Genomic DNA, 12701 nt, shown 5'->3' with positions numbered 1-12701 from the left:
GTGCACATTTAATTTGCAATGGATATTGTTTTCAGATTTACTAACAGTTGAAGCTGCCGATGGAAATATCTACAGCGCGCAGGCGCTGCTCACTGCAGTAGTGGCATCGTGTTTGGTCACACTCATGGTGGGATTCGTCATCGGCTACCTATTCTCACGGCGATTTCGTCACCCATTTTTTACCGATACCTCACCGTTTAATGAACAACACAATCATTTAAATAGGTATTTATTACTTTATGCTGGTATTTATGAAAAAATTTAATATTTATAGAGATCTAGTTACTTTTTTGTTCCTATACAATGAGAAAGTGGCAACTGAAGTCTCTATTGAAATAATTTCACGATTTAATAATATTGTTCATTACTTTCAGACTAAGCCCCTTGGAAACGCCACTAAATGCAAATTCAGCATACATGCCCACCCGATCAAAAAACGTAAACATGGTAGCAAATGTTTGTCCACTTGCCAAGCAAGATAACTTGCACATGGATTTGGGCAAAGAGCGCACGCTCGACCTAAGAAACTCAACTGAATCGCTGGACAAGGACCTCAAGTGCGGAACCTTACAAAAAGTGAAAAAGACTTATATATGAAATATACCCAAACAAACTATGTATGGATCAATAAATAAGTGATTGAGACAGTGTTTCTGCGCGTAGCGTGTGCCAAGTCTTTGCGTGCCTCGGCCAAGACAGTGAATGTTCAGTGTGGTGTCCCTGTTGGTGTTTATTATGTAAATATTGTTGTTATTATATAATTGTACAGTGCAGTTGCATTAAGATACTTTATATAGGTACATATTCTTTACTCTGGTATGAAGATTGCATTTAAATTAGTAATCATTTTGAATCCACTGACTTAATATAGAATGAACTGGCAAAATACTGCTTCATAATAGCATGTATTCTTTAAACAACTTATTTTTGCCAATTACAGAAGTAGTAGGTATTAGTTTTTTTTACATTCCATGATTGTATAAGTATAAAGTATTAAGGTCTCAGCACAGCTACCTACTGTAAATAAATAAATAAATAAATGTGTATATAATGATAAATTTAAGCCTATACAATCAAGGACATAAGTCCTAAATAGTTAGATTATGATTTTAATTAATTGTAGCAAAATTGTCCGATTAAATAGAGCTTGTTTAAAATTTAATTTGACAACCATTAAAATGTATTTCAATATTGACACAATAATCGCGACATATTATTTTATAACTGTGTACGTAACTAATGGCACTTATTTTAGCATTTACTCCTTAAAATGTAAACAATTGTATAACTTTTGTGTAATAAATTGTTCTGACATTAAAGTTCAAGCTAAATATTATCTATTATAAGAAAAATTGTTAAACTTACGTAATTCACTTTTCAGAAAAGTAAATTCTTATTAAAGACATCATATTGTTAAAAAGAATGAAGTTAAAATTATATTATAGCATAAATTGCTGTGCTAAATGCATAGTGCCTTGTAGGTTGCCAATTTAGTGCCTAATGTAATTAAGAATACATCGGGAAAGAGAATATTATAATTATTGTGTTTTAGGCTGTTGTTATCTTCAGTTTACATCAAATGAACTGAATCCAGCTTGACAAGCTTTGTAAATATAGATATAAACCAGATTAAACTTTTTAGAAAATCAATTTCATAGCATATTTCTTTTATTTTTAAGTTTTGATTGTATCCATCATTTATATCTCAATATTGAATGTGATTAAACTAACAATGTGGATTCAAATACTGATTGAAGCAACCACCAGATCTAAAAATCAAGTATTCCCACCGTGAAATTATCAAAGTCTGTTAAGTTAAGCAGAAATTATATGTTCTGTATATACCTGCTACACATGGTAGGACTATAATAAAATTATTGATATTATGTATTTCAAAGCTGAGCATGTTTTTAAAGAAAGCTTTATTTTAAAAATGTTGAAATGAACCTAAAATGTAGGTAGGTTCCTACATTGTATTAAACTTGTGTTTGTAACAAAGGCAGCTACTATAGTGTAAATTTTAATACAATGTACATTTTTCAGAATTCAATAATTGAATGATATTCAATATTTTATTTATATTTTTTATATTACAAAAAATCAATTTAATAATTAGCAACTTTATCAATTTCCCATATTAGTGGTGAAATAAAAGTATTATTAAATTATAAATGTGTTTCCTTTTCATAAATCATTCACTGGGGAGGTCAATGCATTGTCTAAATTAATGTAATTTATATAATTACATAAAAATTGGCGCTTTTCTGAGGCTGTTTTAACTATATTCGTGTCAATGGTAACTCCTTCATCACATATGATCATCTCCTCTTTAATTTCTGGACAACCTTCATGTAGCAATATGAAATTATGTAGGACACATGCAGCACAAATTAATGTGTTTACAACTTCTGGTTTAACAACTTCCATATAATTTAATTTTCTGAATCTTTCTTTGAGCAATTCAAATGCATGTCCAATATAAGAACGAGCTTTCCAGTGGACTTCATTGAATTTCATTTCTTCACTAGTCAATAACTCTTCACTTGAAAATGGAGTCATTAAGTTCTTTCTTAATTTATATTCAGCATCACCTAAGATATGATTTTCAAAATCAATGAAATTTTTTATTTCTTGAGCTAATGAGCTATCTTTAAAAACCTTGTTTTTCTTAGTCCTTCCAATATCACCTATGTGTATGTCTATGAACATTAGAGATTCATCACAAACTGCTTGTAGAAGAACAGTATCTTGTTTACCTTTAGTGCGGTGCTTTGCTCCCACTTTAAAATGACACGCATCAATAAACCCTACACAGTTAGGAAACTTATATCTACTGTTAACTTTTATCCTAGTAACATGTTGCTCTTCTATAGATGGCCAGCTAATAAAATTATATCTCTGCTCACAAATTAATAAGGCCATTTTGTGAAAAATATAACTAACTGTTGCTTTTTGAAGACCAAACAAAGTTGCAACTTCATTGAAAGAACAATCACTAGTTAACAACCATAAAAATATATGCACCTTTTTATCCAGTGGCACAACAGTGTTTCTTTCTATGTTCTCCTTCAGAAAATTGATCAGGGCCTGAAATAAAAATGAGACAGATAAATTATGGGTGATTTATGTACGTAAGTTAGTCAAATTATGTTTATAGTCGCCCAAAAGTTCACAAATACCTGAACCGTGGATTTCTTCATTTTAAATCTTGCTAAGTAATCTTCATTATCAAAAGACCGCACAATATTTTCGTAGTATCCATTCACCTTTAGGGAATCAGGACAACTATCAATTCCACTGTCAACCGCCTGCAGGACTTGTCCGAAATCTTTTTCCAACGCTTCATTGAATACAATAATATTTTCACTATGTTCAGTAACAACATTGGCAATTGCCACAGTTAGTCTGTTTACTGTAGAAACATGGTCACTGTCGAGAAACATTTGTGTGATAAATTCTTTATCAAAACCATCCATATTATGCGTTTAATTAAATATTACTCCATGGGTAACACAGATGAGAGTATGATGGGTAATGAGTACGAACAAATCTCTTGTAAATACACAAGATTCGTGTGAAAGTGTGCAGGACGCAGGTTCAAATTCAAATCACATTTCACTGTCAGCATCAATAAACAAATCTTATTTTGTTTGTTTATATAATTAATGCTGATTATTGCTAGAAATTGAAAATAATTACAATAAAATTTCATTCAAATCGAATTTGACAATTGACTTCATTGACATTATTTATTTTAACGTTTGTCTGATTGCCGAGAGAATGTAATAACTGTTATACTATGGACCGGGCATACCTATGAAATAAACGTGCTTGGTACATATACAATTTGGGAAATGAACATGGTGGCCGAAAAATTACTTATACAGGGTGGTGTTAGGTAAATGGGTATATGAGCCGACACTAGCCCATGTTAACATGGGCATATAAATGGTATGGTGAAGTCAGAAATTTGATATCATAATTTATTTGTCGGCGCCGGACACAGATGCTGCAAATTATTATTGATGATTAATAGTACCAATCTTAATATTATGTTATCTGTATAAATCTGTAGAGCAGAAGGTTTGTGATTCCTAAACGTAACACCCGACTGATGCGCAGAAAAAGATAACTGTCAATCAGTTGTGTCATGTCAAGTGTGAGTAAGCGGCTACGAGGTTATCTTTGAAAGCGTGTTGAGTTTGGTGGAACGTTAAATTGTAGGAAAAGTGATTGTCAACCATCCAAGATATTATCTCCTTGCCCGTTAACCCACGCCTATGGAGATTCCACCCCTAGAGTTCCTTCTGATAGAGACCCAGTGCCTTTATATTTTTTTTTAAATTTTCATACAAAATAAATTTTGTAAAATCCGATTTGTATGAAAAATAAAATAATTAAAATGAAGAATACATTATGTATCTTACAAAAATTTAATACAAATATTTGTAAGAATTTTTTTTATAAATCAATACTTCCTCTCCACATAATATTCGTATATCCTTGGAGTTGAATGTCAAATTCCCTACCGTGACAGACGGTCAAATAAAAATGAGAGCAAGTGCAATTTTTCGAAGAATCGAAAAAGTGAGTTTTTTATTAAAGGTGCATCAGTTTATTTAATTTGAAACTTTCCGCTATTTTTCATGAATTAAAAAAGCCTATAAATTAAATAATTCGTCTTACAACAATTCTTGCACTTCAATATTTGAAGTTTTATTTAGTCTTCGAACCGAATTTACTAATTAATTGAATTGATACTACTCTGTAGGTGTATAATAACATCGTTATGAGTTCTACTAAACTTGTATCGAAAGTTCAAGATTTTGCCTGCTCCTATCAAAGTAATGAGAAGTAAGTTTCTAACCTCTATTGTGTCTTCACACATTAATTTTACTTATAATTAAAGTTTAATTAATTCCATAATACATTTTATTTACAGTTACAAAGGAGAAAAATTGATCTATCCCGCTGCCAACAGAAACAAAGAACCTATCCTGCAAGTTCTGAAAAGATTCATATTGTCTGATATTGATAACTTAGAAGATGAGAGTCCAATATTTTTGGAGATAGCATCAGGCTCTGGGCAACATTTGGCTCATTTTGCGCCTAACTTCCCTGGTGTTAAGTTTCAACCAACAGAAGTGGACGAAAACTTATTTGGAAGCATTGCCTATTATGCAAATGAATGCCCTACAAAAAACATACTCCAGCCTATGTTGGTAGATGTTTGTAATAAATTCTCTTGCTATGGTTTCAATGAGAATAGCATTGACTACATGTACAATGCCAATATGATCCACATAAGTCCATATGAATGTACTATTGGTTTATTTGAAAATGCTGGCATCTATTTGAAGAGTGATGCTCTGATGATCACCTACGGGCCTTATAGCAAAGATGGAGTTATAACACCTCAAAGTAATATTGATTTTGATGCCTCATTGAGAGCTAGAGACCCCTCATGGGGTATACGTGATATTACAGCATTAATCAAATTAGCTGAAGAAAATAGTTTATCCCTAATTGACACTATTGAAATGCCTTCTAATAATAAGACCTTGATTTGGAAAAAGAATTAAGTATGATGCACAATAGTACTGAAAATGTATTCAAGGAGTATTTTGAAGTATTAGAATCCTATTTGAAACATCCAGACAATTGTATACTAAATTCCTAGAAAATATGTAAAAAAAATTATGCATATTGAAATTCTATACAAAGTTGACAAATAGTTTTAGAATCAATGATTTATGTTGATTTAGTTTTGTTTATATGCACTCTACATTATAGATTAATTAATTAGATTAGATTTCATCAATTTCCAGTATTATAAATCAGTATTGTAATCTCAGTATATCTGTATTGTATTAATTCGCAAATAATTTATGTTTGTGTCTAGTTGTTTTTTTATTAAATATTTAAGGATTTAGAATGTATACCAATACCATGACATAAAATTGTAAGTTAAAAAGTACTGTATAGAAAATTGTGATACCTACCTACAGGTTTGGCGCCGCAACATTTATCTGATTAGCTTTAGAAACACATTAGTCCTAGATAAAAAAATAATTGATTAGGAATATTTATCAGGACTATTCTGTAGCAAACATACAATTTTAAGTAGTAAAATAATAAGCCCATGACTTAACATTTGATGCGGCGCCTAGCAACACTGCCTAAGTATTCTTTATAAAAGCTTATTAAATGCTATTGCAATTATTTTATTGTTTTATTATGAAACTAAGAACATAAACATGTAGGCCTAGGATGCGCGCCGCGATAAGCGGTTATCGCGCCATTTTATCGATTTTGCCCATACATTTTGATGTCTAAAATCATCTATAGGTAAGGGTAAATCACGGCGCGCATCCTAGCCCGGTTGGTTCCCTAGCCCCGATTATCGTTATCTCAGTCAGAGAATTGGGTAGGCTCAAAGGCAGGAGTTACGGGGTACGACTTTTAATTAATTGCCCATTGTGACTATCATCAGCACACGATAGGTGTGTGCGAACCGGTTTCTTTATAGACTTTTCCTAAATTTTATTGACCCAGCTGTGAATCGAATCTGCAGGGCAGGGCTAATGAGTAACTCAAGTAGTCCTAAAATACCAATTCTAAATATCTCAGCAAGTTTATGACGAAAGGAATATCTGCCATTCCTTTCTATGTTCGGCATCAAAAGTGCGCAAAATGTGCATAATAATGAATGAACCAATCATCAAAAAACATAACCCTCCTTCTAGCACAGTCGGTTATTTAAATACATACCTACCTACCCTACCTATTTACTATAAAATTAAGTATAAGGTGTGGTGTATTATTGGTGCTAGTGTATCATCGTGTCATGGTTGTTGCTTGGCGTAATGTGAATAGGCGTTAAGAAAAAAACAGAAATTGATTTGATCCTTTATTTGTTTAATAACGTTAACAAACATTATTTTCATTATATGACTAGTACGATTCTTGTAAAGAATTAGAGTAATAATAAATTATTATGTCTTGATTATCAAGTTTAAATACCCACATTAATATTGTGTCTAACTACCTACCCAGAAAGTCAGTGTTTTAAACATATTTCTTCAAACTTTCTCCAAATACTCCTCCAATAAACATTTGCATGCTGATATCGGTCAATATCTTCGCGATCTGATTGATTAATACAATAAATAATGTGATCACTTGGACAATAACAAACTGTGAAATTGAAGTGCCTATGTCCAACCAACTTCCGTAGTTCTTGACGTTGTAAAGCAATTGTATTCCCATTATGTTGGAGTAAATCAATACTATGATATGTAAATAACCCGTTGGAGCCTGAAAAGAAAAATATGGTGAGTATTACACAGATTAGAGAAGTAGTTACATATGAATTAGGATGACAAATTAGACAAAAGTGAGCGAACACGAGTGTGCCACGTGCGCCTCCATTTTAAAGCTGTTAGTCGATCCGATCATTGTCTTCCTAAAAGTGGCCAGATTAATATGAGAAGTCAGCTTACTAGCCACGTTCAGCCGATCAGTGGCTACTGCATACTTGACAGTCAGAAAATAGGGTCCAGCCGGCTATGAGCTTAATTTGAGTATCGTTAAGCATTCTGCTGAACATCATAGGCCTCCCCCACATCGCATTGTTGGCAGCGGCCTGCATCCAGCGCCTTCCTTTCTTTATCAGGTCCTCGTTCCACCTTGTAGGCGGACGTCACACGCTGCGTTTTCCGGTACGTGGTGGCCTCCACTCTTATTTGATATACTTCATAGGAACTACATCAACCAACCTTTGTTAAATGCTGAACCGCTCTGAACGTGCAAGCTACACATAGGAATGGCGACAACGTCTTCAGAAGTATTAACCCAGTAATAATAAACGGTTTAAATGATGTTATAAAGCACGTCACCCATCTCACTTCAAACGAATTGAGCGACGCGATATTCCCTGTCCCGAAAAATGCTAAAATGATGTATAAGGTCTGAAATATTATTGTTAAGGAAATATTTGTAGCAGATCTACAATTTGACCTTTTTAAAATAATAAATCGACGAGTTCCGTTTATCCAAGCAAACAGAGATGTTTAGTCAATATTTTCTAAGATACAAAAATTGCAGTAGGTATAAAAATTGTGGAATTGGATTTTGAATTATGGATAATCAATAAAATACTGAATAATTTAGATTTAAAGCCATCTTCCTTCTTCCAAGGACGTATTTTTATAGATAACTTTAGTAAAGGATACGAATATAAATGCTCTCCTGAAATCTTGCCTGCTTATGCTTCTTTCAAAAGTTAGCAAATTTTTTGACGAATCTTCATACTCATCGAATTTGTATTCTAGTATCTGTAAAAACCATGTTATTTTAATTAAATTGTTGTGTTTACTTATGAGATTAAAACTCATTTTGAGTAATACCACTGATGTGGACTGTTGATTACTCTACTTACCCCCATGTTATTTGCGTTTAATAGTTTATGTTCAATAACCATCCAACAAGCTGCATTGAATATTAGAACGACCATAAAAAGTCCTTCATGGGAAACAGAGAGCAGTAGATAAAAGTTTAAAATCGAAGTATATATCGCCACAAGACGGCAAATCAGTCTTTTTGAGAATGCTAGTGGTAATATGAATGAAATAACTGGAACAAAAGAAATGTAATTAGCCATCATATAAATATCTAAGGGAGAAGCAATATTAGTGCCCCAAAGAAATAAAGGGCAATATCTGATTCCATTATTTATACGTCGTATGGAAGAGTCTATGGATATTGGATATACAGTAAGCATGATTTTAGTAATCTATATAAATAAAAATGAATTGATGTTCGAAATTAGTCTGATTAAAACTCGAGAACGGCTGGGCCGATTGAGCTGATTTTGGTTTTAAAATGTTTGTCGTAGTCCAGGGTAAGTCTAAACGGTGAGCAAATACGCACGCGATAGTTTTTCTGTGACAGACAAAATGCGGGCGAAGCCGCGGGCGGAAAGCTAGTCTGGTATAATAATGTGCACTCACCAGAAATAATCCACGCAAACCCTTGATATATTTGCGATACCGGTGTCCCTGTATCAAATCTTATAGATTGGCTATAAATATTTTGTAGTGAAGCAGCTAGTAGCAAAATTTGGATAAAATTTAATACTATAGCTTTCCCTGTTTCTTCATTGCGATGATAAAGGGGGAATAGTACTTTCCAACTGTATAAAATAAGGAATGTTAACCAGACTATGCCTGCACCTATTCTGAAAATAGAAATAGACTATTATGTAAATAAACTGACAGTACAAAGACATAGCTAAATCGATAAATTATACTTACACCAAGTCTATGAAAGTGTCCTTTCCCACTACTGGCATAAAAGAGAAAATACTTAGAAGAATACAGCTAGCAGGCCAGGCCAAAAGTATTTGTTTTGTCAGGTGCTTCCTAGATGAGGAGAGGAAAGGCCATATAGCCATCCCCAGCAGTGGTATACTAAGCATCCATCTGTATGAGAATGACATGCCCTGTAATATATTTTTAAAGTTTTACTATCAGTCTTATGATATTACACTTTATGTGAGAGCTAAGCCATGTACCATGAAGGTGAAAGGTGTATTTAAGTTCGTGTTTCGTAATTTTTGGTTGCAATTTTTATAAGCCTAGGCGCAGACTACCGATTTTTAGTTGGCCCATAGTAGGGTCGGGCTGTTGTCGAATGTATGAAAGTGCGCAAATTACACCGATTTGGTATTGGCCGATTCTTCATACAAATTAGAATCGGGCCCAACTATCGGCCAACTAAAAGTCGGTGGTCTGCGCCTAGGCTTAGTCAACATTTTTCAATGTATACCTAATTTACTTGTAAATGTAATACTTACCAATGCAAATGATCCTAGAGTGTAGCACAAACTTTGTATCCACACAGCATAAATCTCTCTAACACTTTTGAATTGTTTTAGTAGCTGTATCCACAAACTGAAAGGCCTTAGTGCCCACCTCCATAAGATAATGGGCATTAAAAAATAAATATAATACTGGAATGGTAAACTTTGTACTGGAAATAGAAGACAGTGTTAGTCACAAACAAAAAAGGTAAATAATCCTTATGTATATTATCTACTTACCAAATACTAAACCAAATGCTATTATACATAGTATAAAATAAAATGCATTTGAGAGGTGGCTGAAATGTTTCAAGATTTTTCTTTTCCTGTAATGACATATATTTATACTAGAAGATGATTCTGTTTGGTTGTTTATTTTCTGTTCCAATAATGTCTTCACTAAGCACATTATCCAACCAACAAACGATAATGTGACTAGCACCAGCAAGGGATTTTGATAATAATTTTGGTAGTACTCTAAGCCAATAAGGCTTAGATCTGATATTTCTTCACTCAAAAGAATGAGTTTCTCATATTCTCCAGGGTCTAAGGCTTCACCCTCAAGCATCCTTTCAGTGAATTCTATGGCTTCATTGTACTTCTCCTTGGTAAATGCCTCAAAAGGCTTGTAGAGTGCTGTTAGAGCACTATTTTCTACATCCTGTCGTTTTCTATCATACTGTGAAGCTAGCTGTCTACTATTGCTGTATACAGCTTTAGCCTTATCAGAAAGAGTTATATTTAGTACTTCTGTAGACAATTCACCCTGTAATGAAAAAGAAAACATTATTTGCTGCTTATCAATAATTTTTAGAATCTAATATTCTGTGTCTGCATGTCCAGCTATGACTTAATACTTAGTAAATGATTCTTACCACTGAATTAACAGGAACAGGAATTGAAAGTATTGTGGACATGAGTGGTGCTAGGTCAGCTTGATTAATATCAAATCTGTGATTGAGAGACATGCCTAAAGTTTCAGGATCCATCTGCTCACTCTTGACAGGTTGGACCCCAGCACCCCATATCACATATGGCGTTTCAGTTTCATGTTCTAAACCAGCTCCATGGGACCCTAAAATTAGAATAACAAATAGTATTAATACTAAGAATATTTCATTTGCTATAGCATTCAATAAGTTTGCCCTATTTACCCCAGTCAGTCATGCCATGATCAGAAGTCATCAAAAATGTAGTTCTCCCATCATCATTATAAAAATTTGTTACAAGCCTCTCTATATCTTTGATCCCCTCATCTACATGCCTCAAAGTAGTCAAAAAGTTTCTGTAACAAATAGTAAAAATCTATCAATATTTCATTTAAGTATATCATGCTGGATAATTGCTGCTACTATAGACAAAATACTCACTGTGTTTTAGGCTTGTGTGTGTGACCAGAAGTATCAGTGCCCAGTAAATGTAAAAAGAAAACTATCTTTGGTACACGCAACATAGCATTAACAGTAATATCTAGTTTAGCATTGTAAAAGAAATTTTTAACATTGTCGAAGACCCAGGCATCCAAATGAGTCGTGTTTTTATCAGTACTAAAAGACTGATCGTAGGGATCAAACATGCTGACAAAAATGTGGTCATCAACATCTCCTTTCGTGAAGATTTGTACAATATCATATGCACCCCAACACCATGTGTAGGCACTCTGGTTGAACACAGAGTCGAAATCTACAGGATTTTCTTTCCAACCCTTAAGAACAGCTGACGGATCTTCATAGAATCCTGCAATTACAGCCACATGCCCTGGGCGGGATTCTGTAGGCATACGTGTGTTGGATATGCCCCATCTTCCATGGTTGTTTGCCACTGATCTGCAATCAAATAAGAAATCTTAATTTATTGTTTACATACAGTGAAAGTTATGAAAAATAATATTACTTTATTGTATCATTCCAGAATTTATTCATAAATATAGTAAACAGAAACCAAATCCAAGGAGTAATATTAGTTCTTTTATTTTACATACCTGAGATAAGGCATTGTAGAATAATTTACAAACGATTCCGCTCTAAGTCCATCAACAATAAAAAGAACAAGCCGGTCAGCAAGGGCTTCATGACGTGGCTGATAAGGAATTACATTCCTTACAATTGGAGACTTAAAATAAATATCAAAAATGGAGAAAAGAAATATAAAGTGGATAACGATTCCTCGGATGAACATATTACAATGGGTAAGTGTTGGTCCAAATTTTAGTGAGAGAAGTGCGGTAATATTTTTTTAAAAACAATTCCGCATCATTCTATCTCATAAATCACATAGTTTAATTCACAATTTTTTAAATCTGACCGAGCAAAAATCTGCACTCGGCCAACAACAAACAGTCCATCAAATTATATTGTCAAAACTGTCAATGTCAATCTGTTGTCAACTGTCAATATTGTCAAGCATGCGGTGCGGTCCAACAAAGGGTCTGAAAATTATTTGTTCCTTATCTTAATTATGGCAAAACCAAGCGCAGATGGCGCTACAAGCACGGACTGTACTGTTGTCCGTTGACCGTCATACATAACATTGCGTGCGGCTTCTCTCTCAAGGAGGTTTATCGGGCGTGAGATCTCTTAAAGTGTGTTCTATGTAAACTCAAGAAAAAGCAGTGAGATTTACCGAATTAATCAAAACTTTATTGCACATTGTGTACAAAGGTCAACCTAACACCAAGACATTCTGTTCAACTTTCTTTTTTGGTAAAATTCAATTTATTCAATTCAAAAAAATTATATTATTAGTGTCAATATTTAAGATAATAAACGTAACGTAACAAACAATATCTACTCAATAAGTCATACTATCAGATGTCGTGTCTTCGCTACCTTCAGGTAAA

General features: G+C 33.5%; 4 protein-coding genes across 6 annotated transcripts in view; 2 read left to right on the top strand and 2 right to left on the bottom strand.

Moving 5' to 3' along the window:
• Window positions 1-1897, top strand: part of LOC135072048 (semaphorin-1A-like) — a 148893-nt gene extending 146996 nt beyond the window's left edge. For all 3 annotated transcript variants that reach the window (XM_063966000.1, XM_063965993.1, XM_063965985.1), the window contains 2 exons: window positions 36-225; window positions 375-1897. In XM_063966000.1, coding sequence (XP_063822070.1) covers window positions 36-225; window positions 375-597 — 413 coding nt within the window. In that variant the 3' untranslated portion in view covers window positions 598-1897. The remainder of the gene's footprint in view (window positions 1-35; window positions 226-374) is intronic.
• Window positions 1898-2184: 287 nt separating this feature from the next.
• Window positions 2185-3721, bottom strand: LOC135072198 (uncharacterized). Its single transcript, XM_063966154.1, has 2 exons — window positions 3180-3721; window positions 2185-3087 (listed from the first exon to the last, which is right to left on the bottom strand). Exons 1-2 carry the CDS (start codon window positions 3474-3476, stop codon window positions 2185-2187), a joined length of 1200 nt encoding a protein of 399 aa, XP_063822224.1. The 5' UTR covers window positions 3477-3721.
• An 805-nt stretch (window positions 3722-4526) lies between these two features.
• LOC135075768 (UPF0585 protein CG18661) lies at window positions 4527-6222 on the top strand. Its single transcript, XM_063970252.1, has 3 exons — window positions 4527-4587; window positions 4772-4854; window positions 4943-6222. The coding sequence occupies exons 1-3, from the start codon at window positions 4552-4554 to the stop codon at window positions 5580-5582; spliced, it is 759 nt and encodes a 252-aa protein (XP_063826322.1). The 5' UTR covers window positions 4527-4551; the 3' UTR covers window positions 5583-6222.
• Window positions 6223-6897: 675 nt separating this feature from the next.
• LOC135071958 (GPI ethanolamine phosphate transferase 1) lies at window positions 6898-12205 on the bottom strand. Its single transcript, XM_063965865.1, has 12 exons — window positions 11844-12205; window positions 11233-11688; window positions 11017-11147; window positions 10738-10937; window positions 10103-10628; window positions 9857-10032; window positions 9315-9502; window positions 9012-9238; window positions 8441-8634; window positions 8235-8336; window positions 7779-7970; window positions 6898-7317 (listed from the first exon to the last, which is right to left on the bottom strand). The coding sequence occupies exons 1-12, from the start codon at window positions 12038-12040 to the stop codon at window positions 7069-7071; spliced, it is 2838 nt and encodes a 945-aa protein (XP_063821935.1). The 5' UTR covers window positions 12041-12205; the 3' UTR covers window positions 6898-7068.
• Window positions 12206-12701: the final 496 nt, after the last annotated feature.

Source organism: Ostrinia nubilalis, chromosome 1 (assembly GCF_963855985.1).
Source record: "Ostrinia nubilalis chromosome 1, ilOstNubi1.1, whole genome shotgun sequence".
NCBI classification, from domain to species: domain Eukaryota; kingdom Metazoa; phylum Arthropoda; class Insecta; order Lepidoptera; family Crambidae; genus Ostrinia; species Ostrinia nubilalis.
This window is presented reverse-complemented; position numbering and strand designations above follow the sequence as displayed.

Coding starts and splice junctions, on each gene's coding strand:
- LOC135072198 (XM_063966154.1), bottom strand. CDS start 3,476: ATGGATGGTTTTGATAAAGAATTTATCACACAAATGTTTCTCGACAGT. Junction 3,088..3,179: donor TGAAGAAATCCACGGTTCAG/GTATTTGTGAAC, acceptor TTTTTATTTCAG/GCCCTGATCAATTTTCTGAA.
- LOC135075768 (XM_063970252.1), top strand. CDS start 4,552: ATGAGAGCAAGTGCAATTTTTCGAAGAATCGAAAAA. Junction 4,588..4,771: donor TTTTTCGAAGAATCGAAAAA/GTGAGTTTTTTA, acceptor ACTACTCTGTAG/GTGTATAATAACATCGTTAT. Junction 4,855..4,942: donor TCCTATCAAAGTAATGAGAA/GTAAGTTTCTAA, acceptor TTTTATTTACAG/TTACAAAGGAGAAAAATTGA.
- LOC135071958 (XM_063965865.1), bottom strand. CDS start 12,040: ATGTTCATCCGAGGAATCGTTATCCACTTTATATTTCTTTTCTCCATT. Junction 10,938..11,016: donor TCATGGCATGACTGACTGGG/GTAAATAGGGCA, acceptor TTCTAATTTTAG/GGTCCCATGGAGCTGGTTTA. Junction 10,033..10,102: donor AGCATTTGGTTTAGTATTTG/GTAAGTAGATAA, acceptor TTCTATTTCCAG/TACAAAGTTTACCATTCCAG.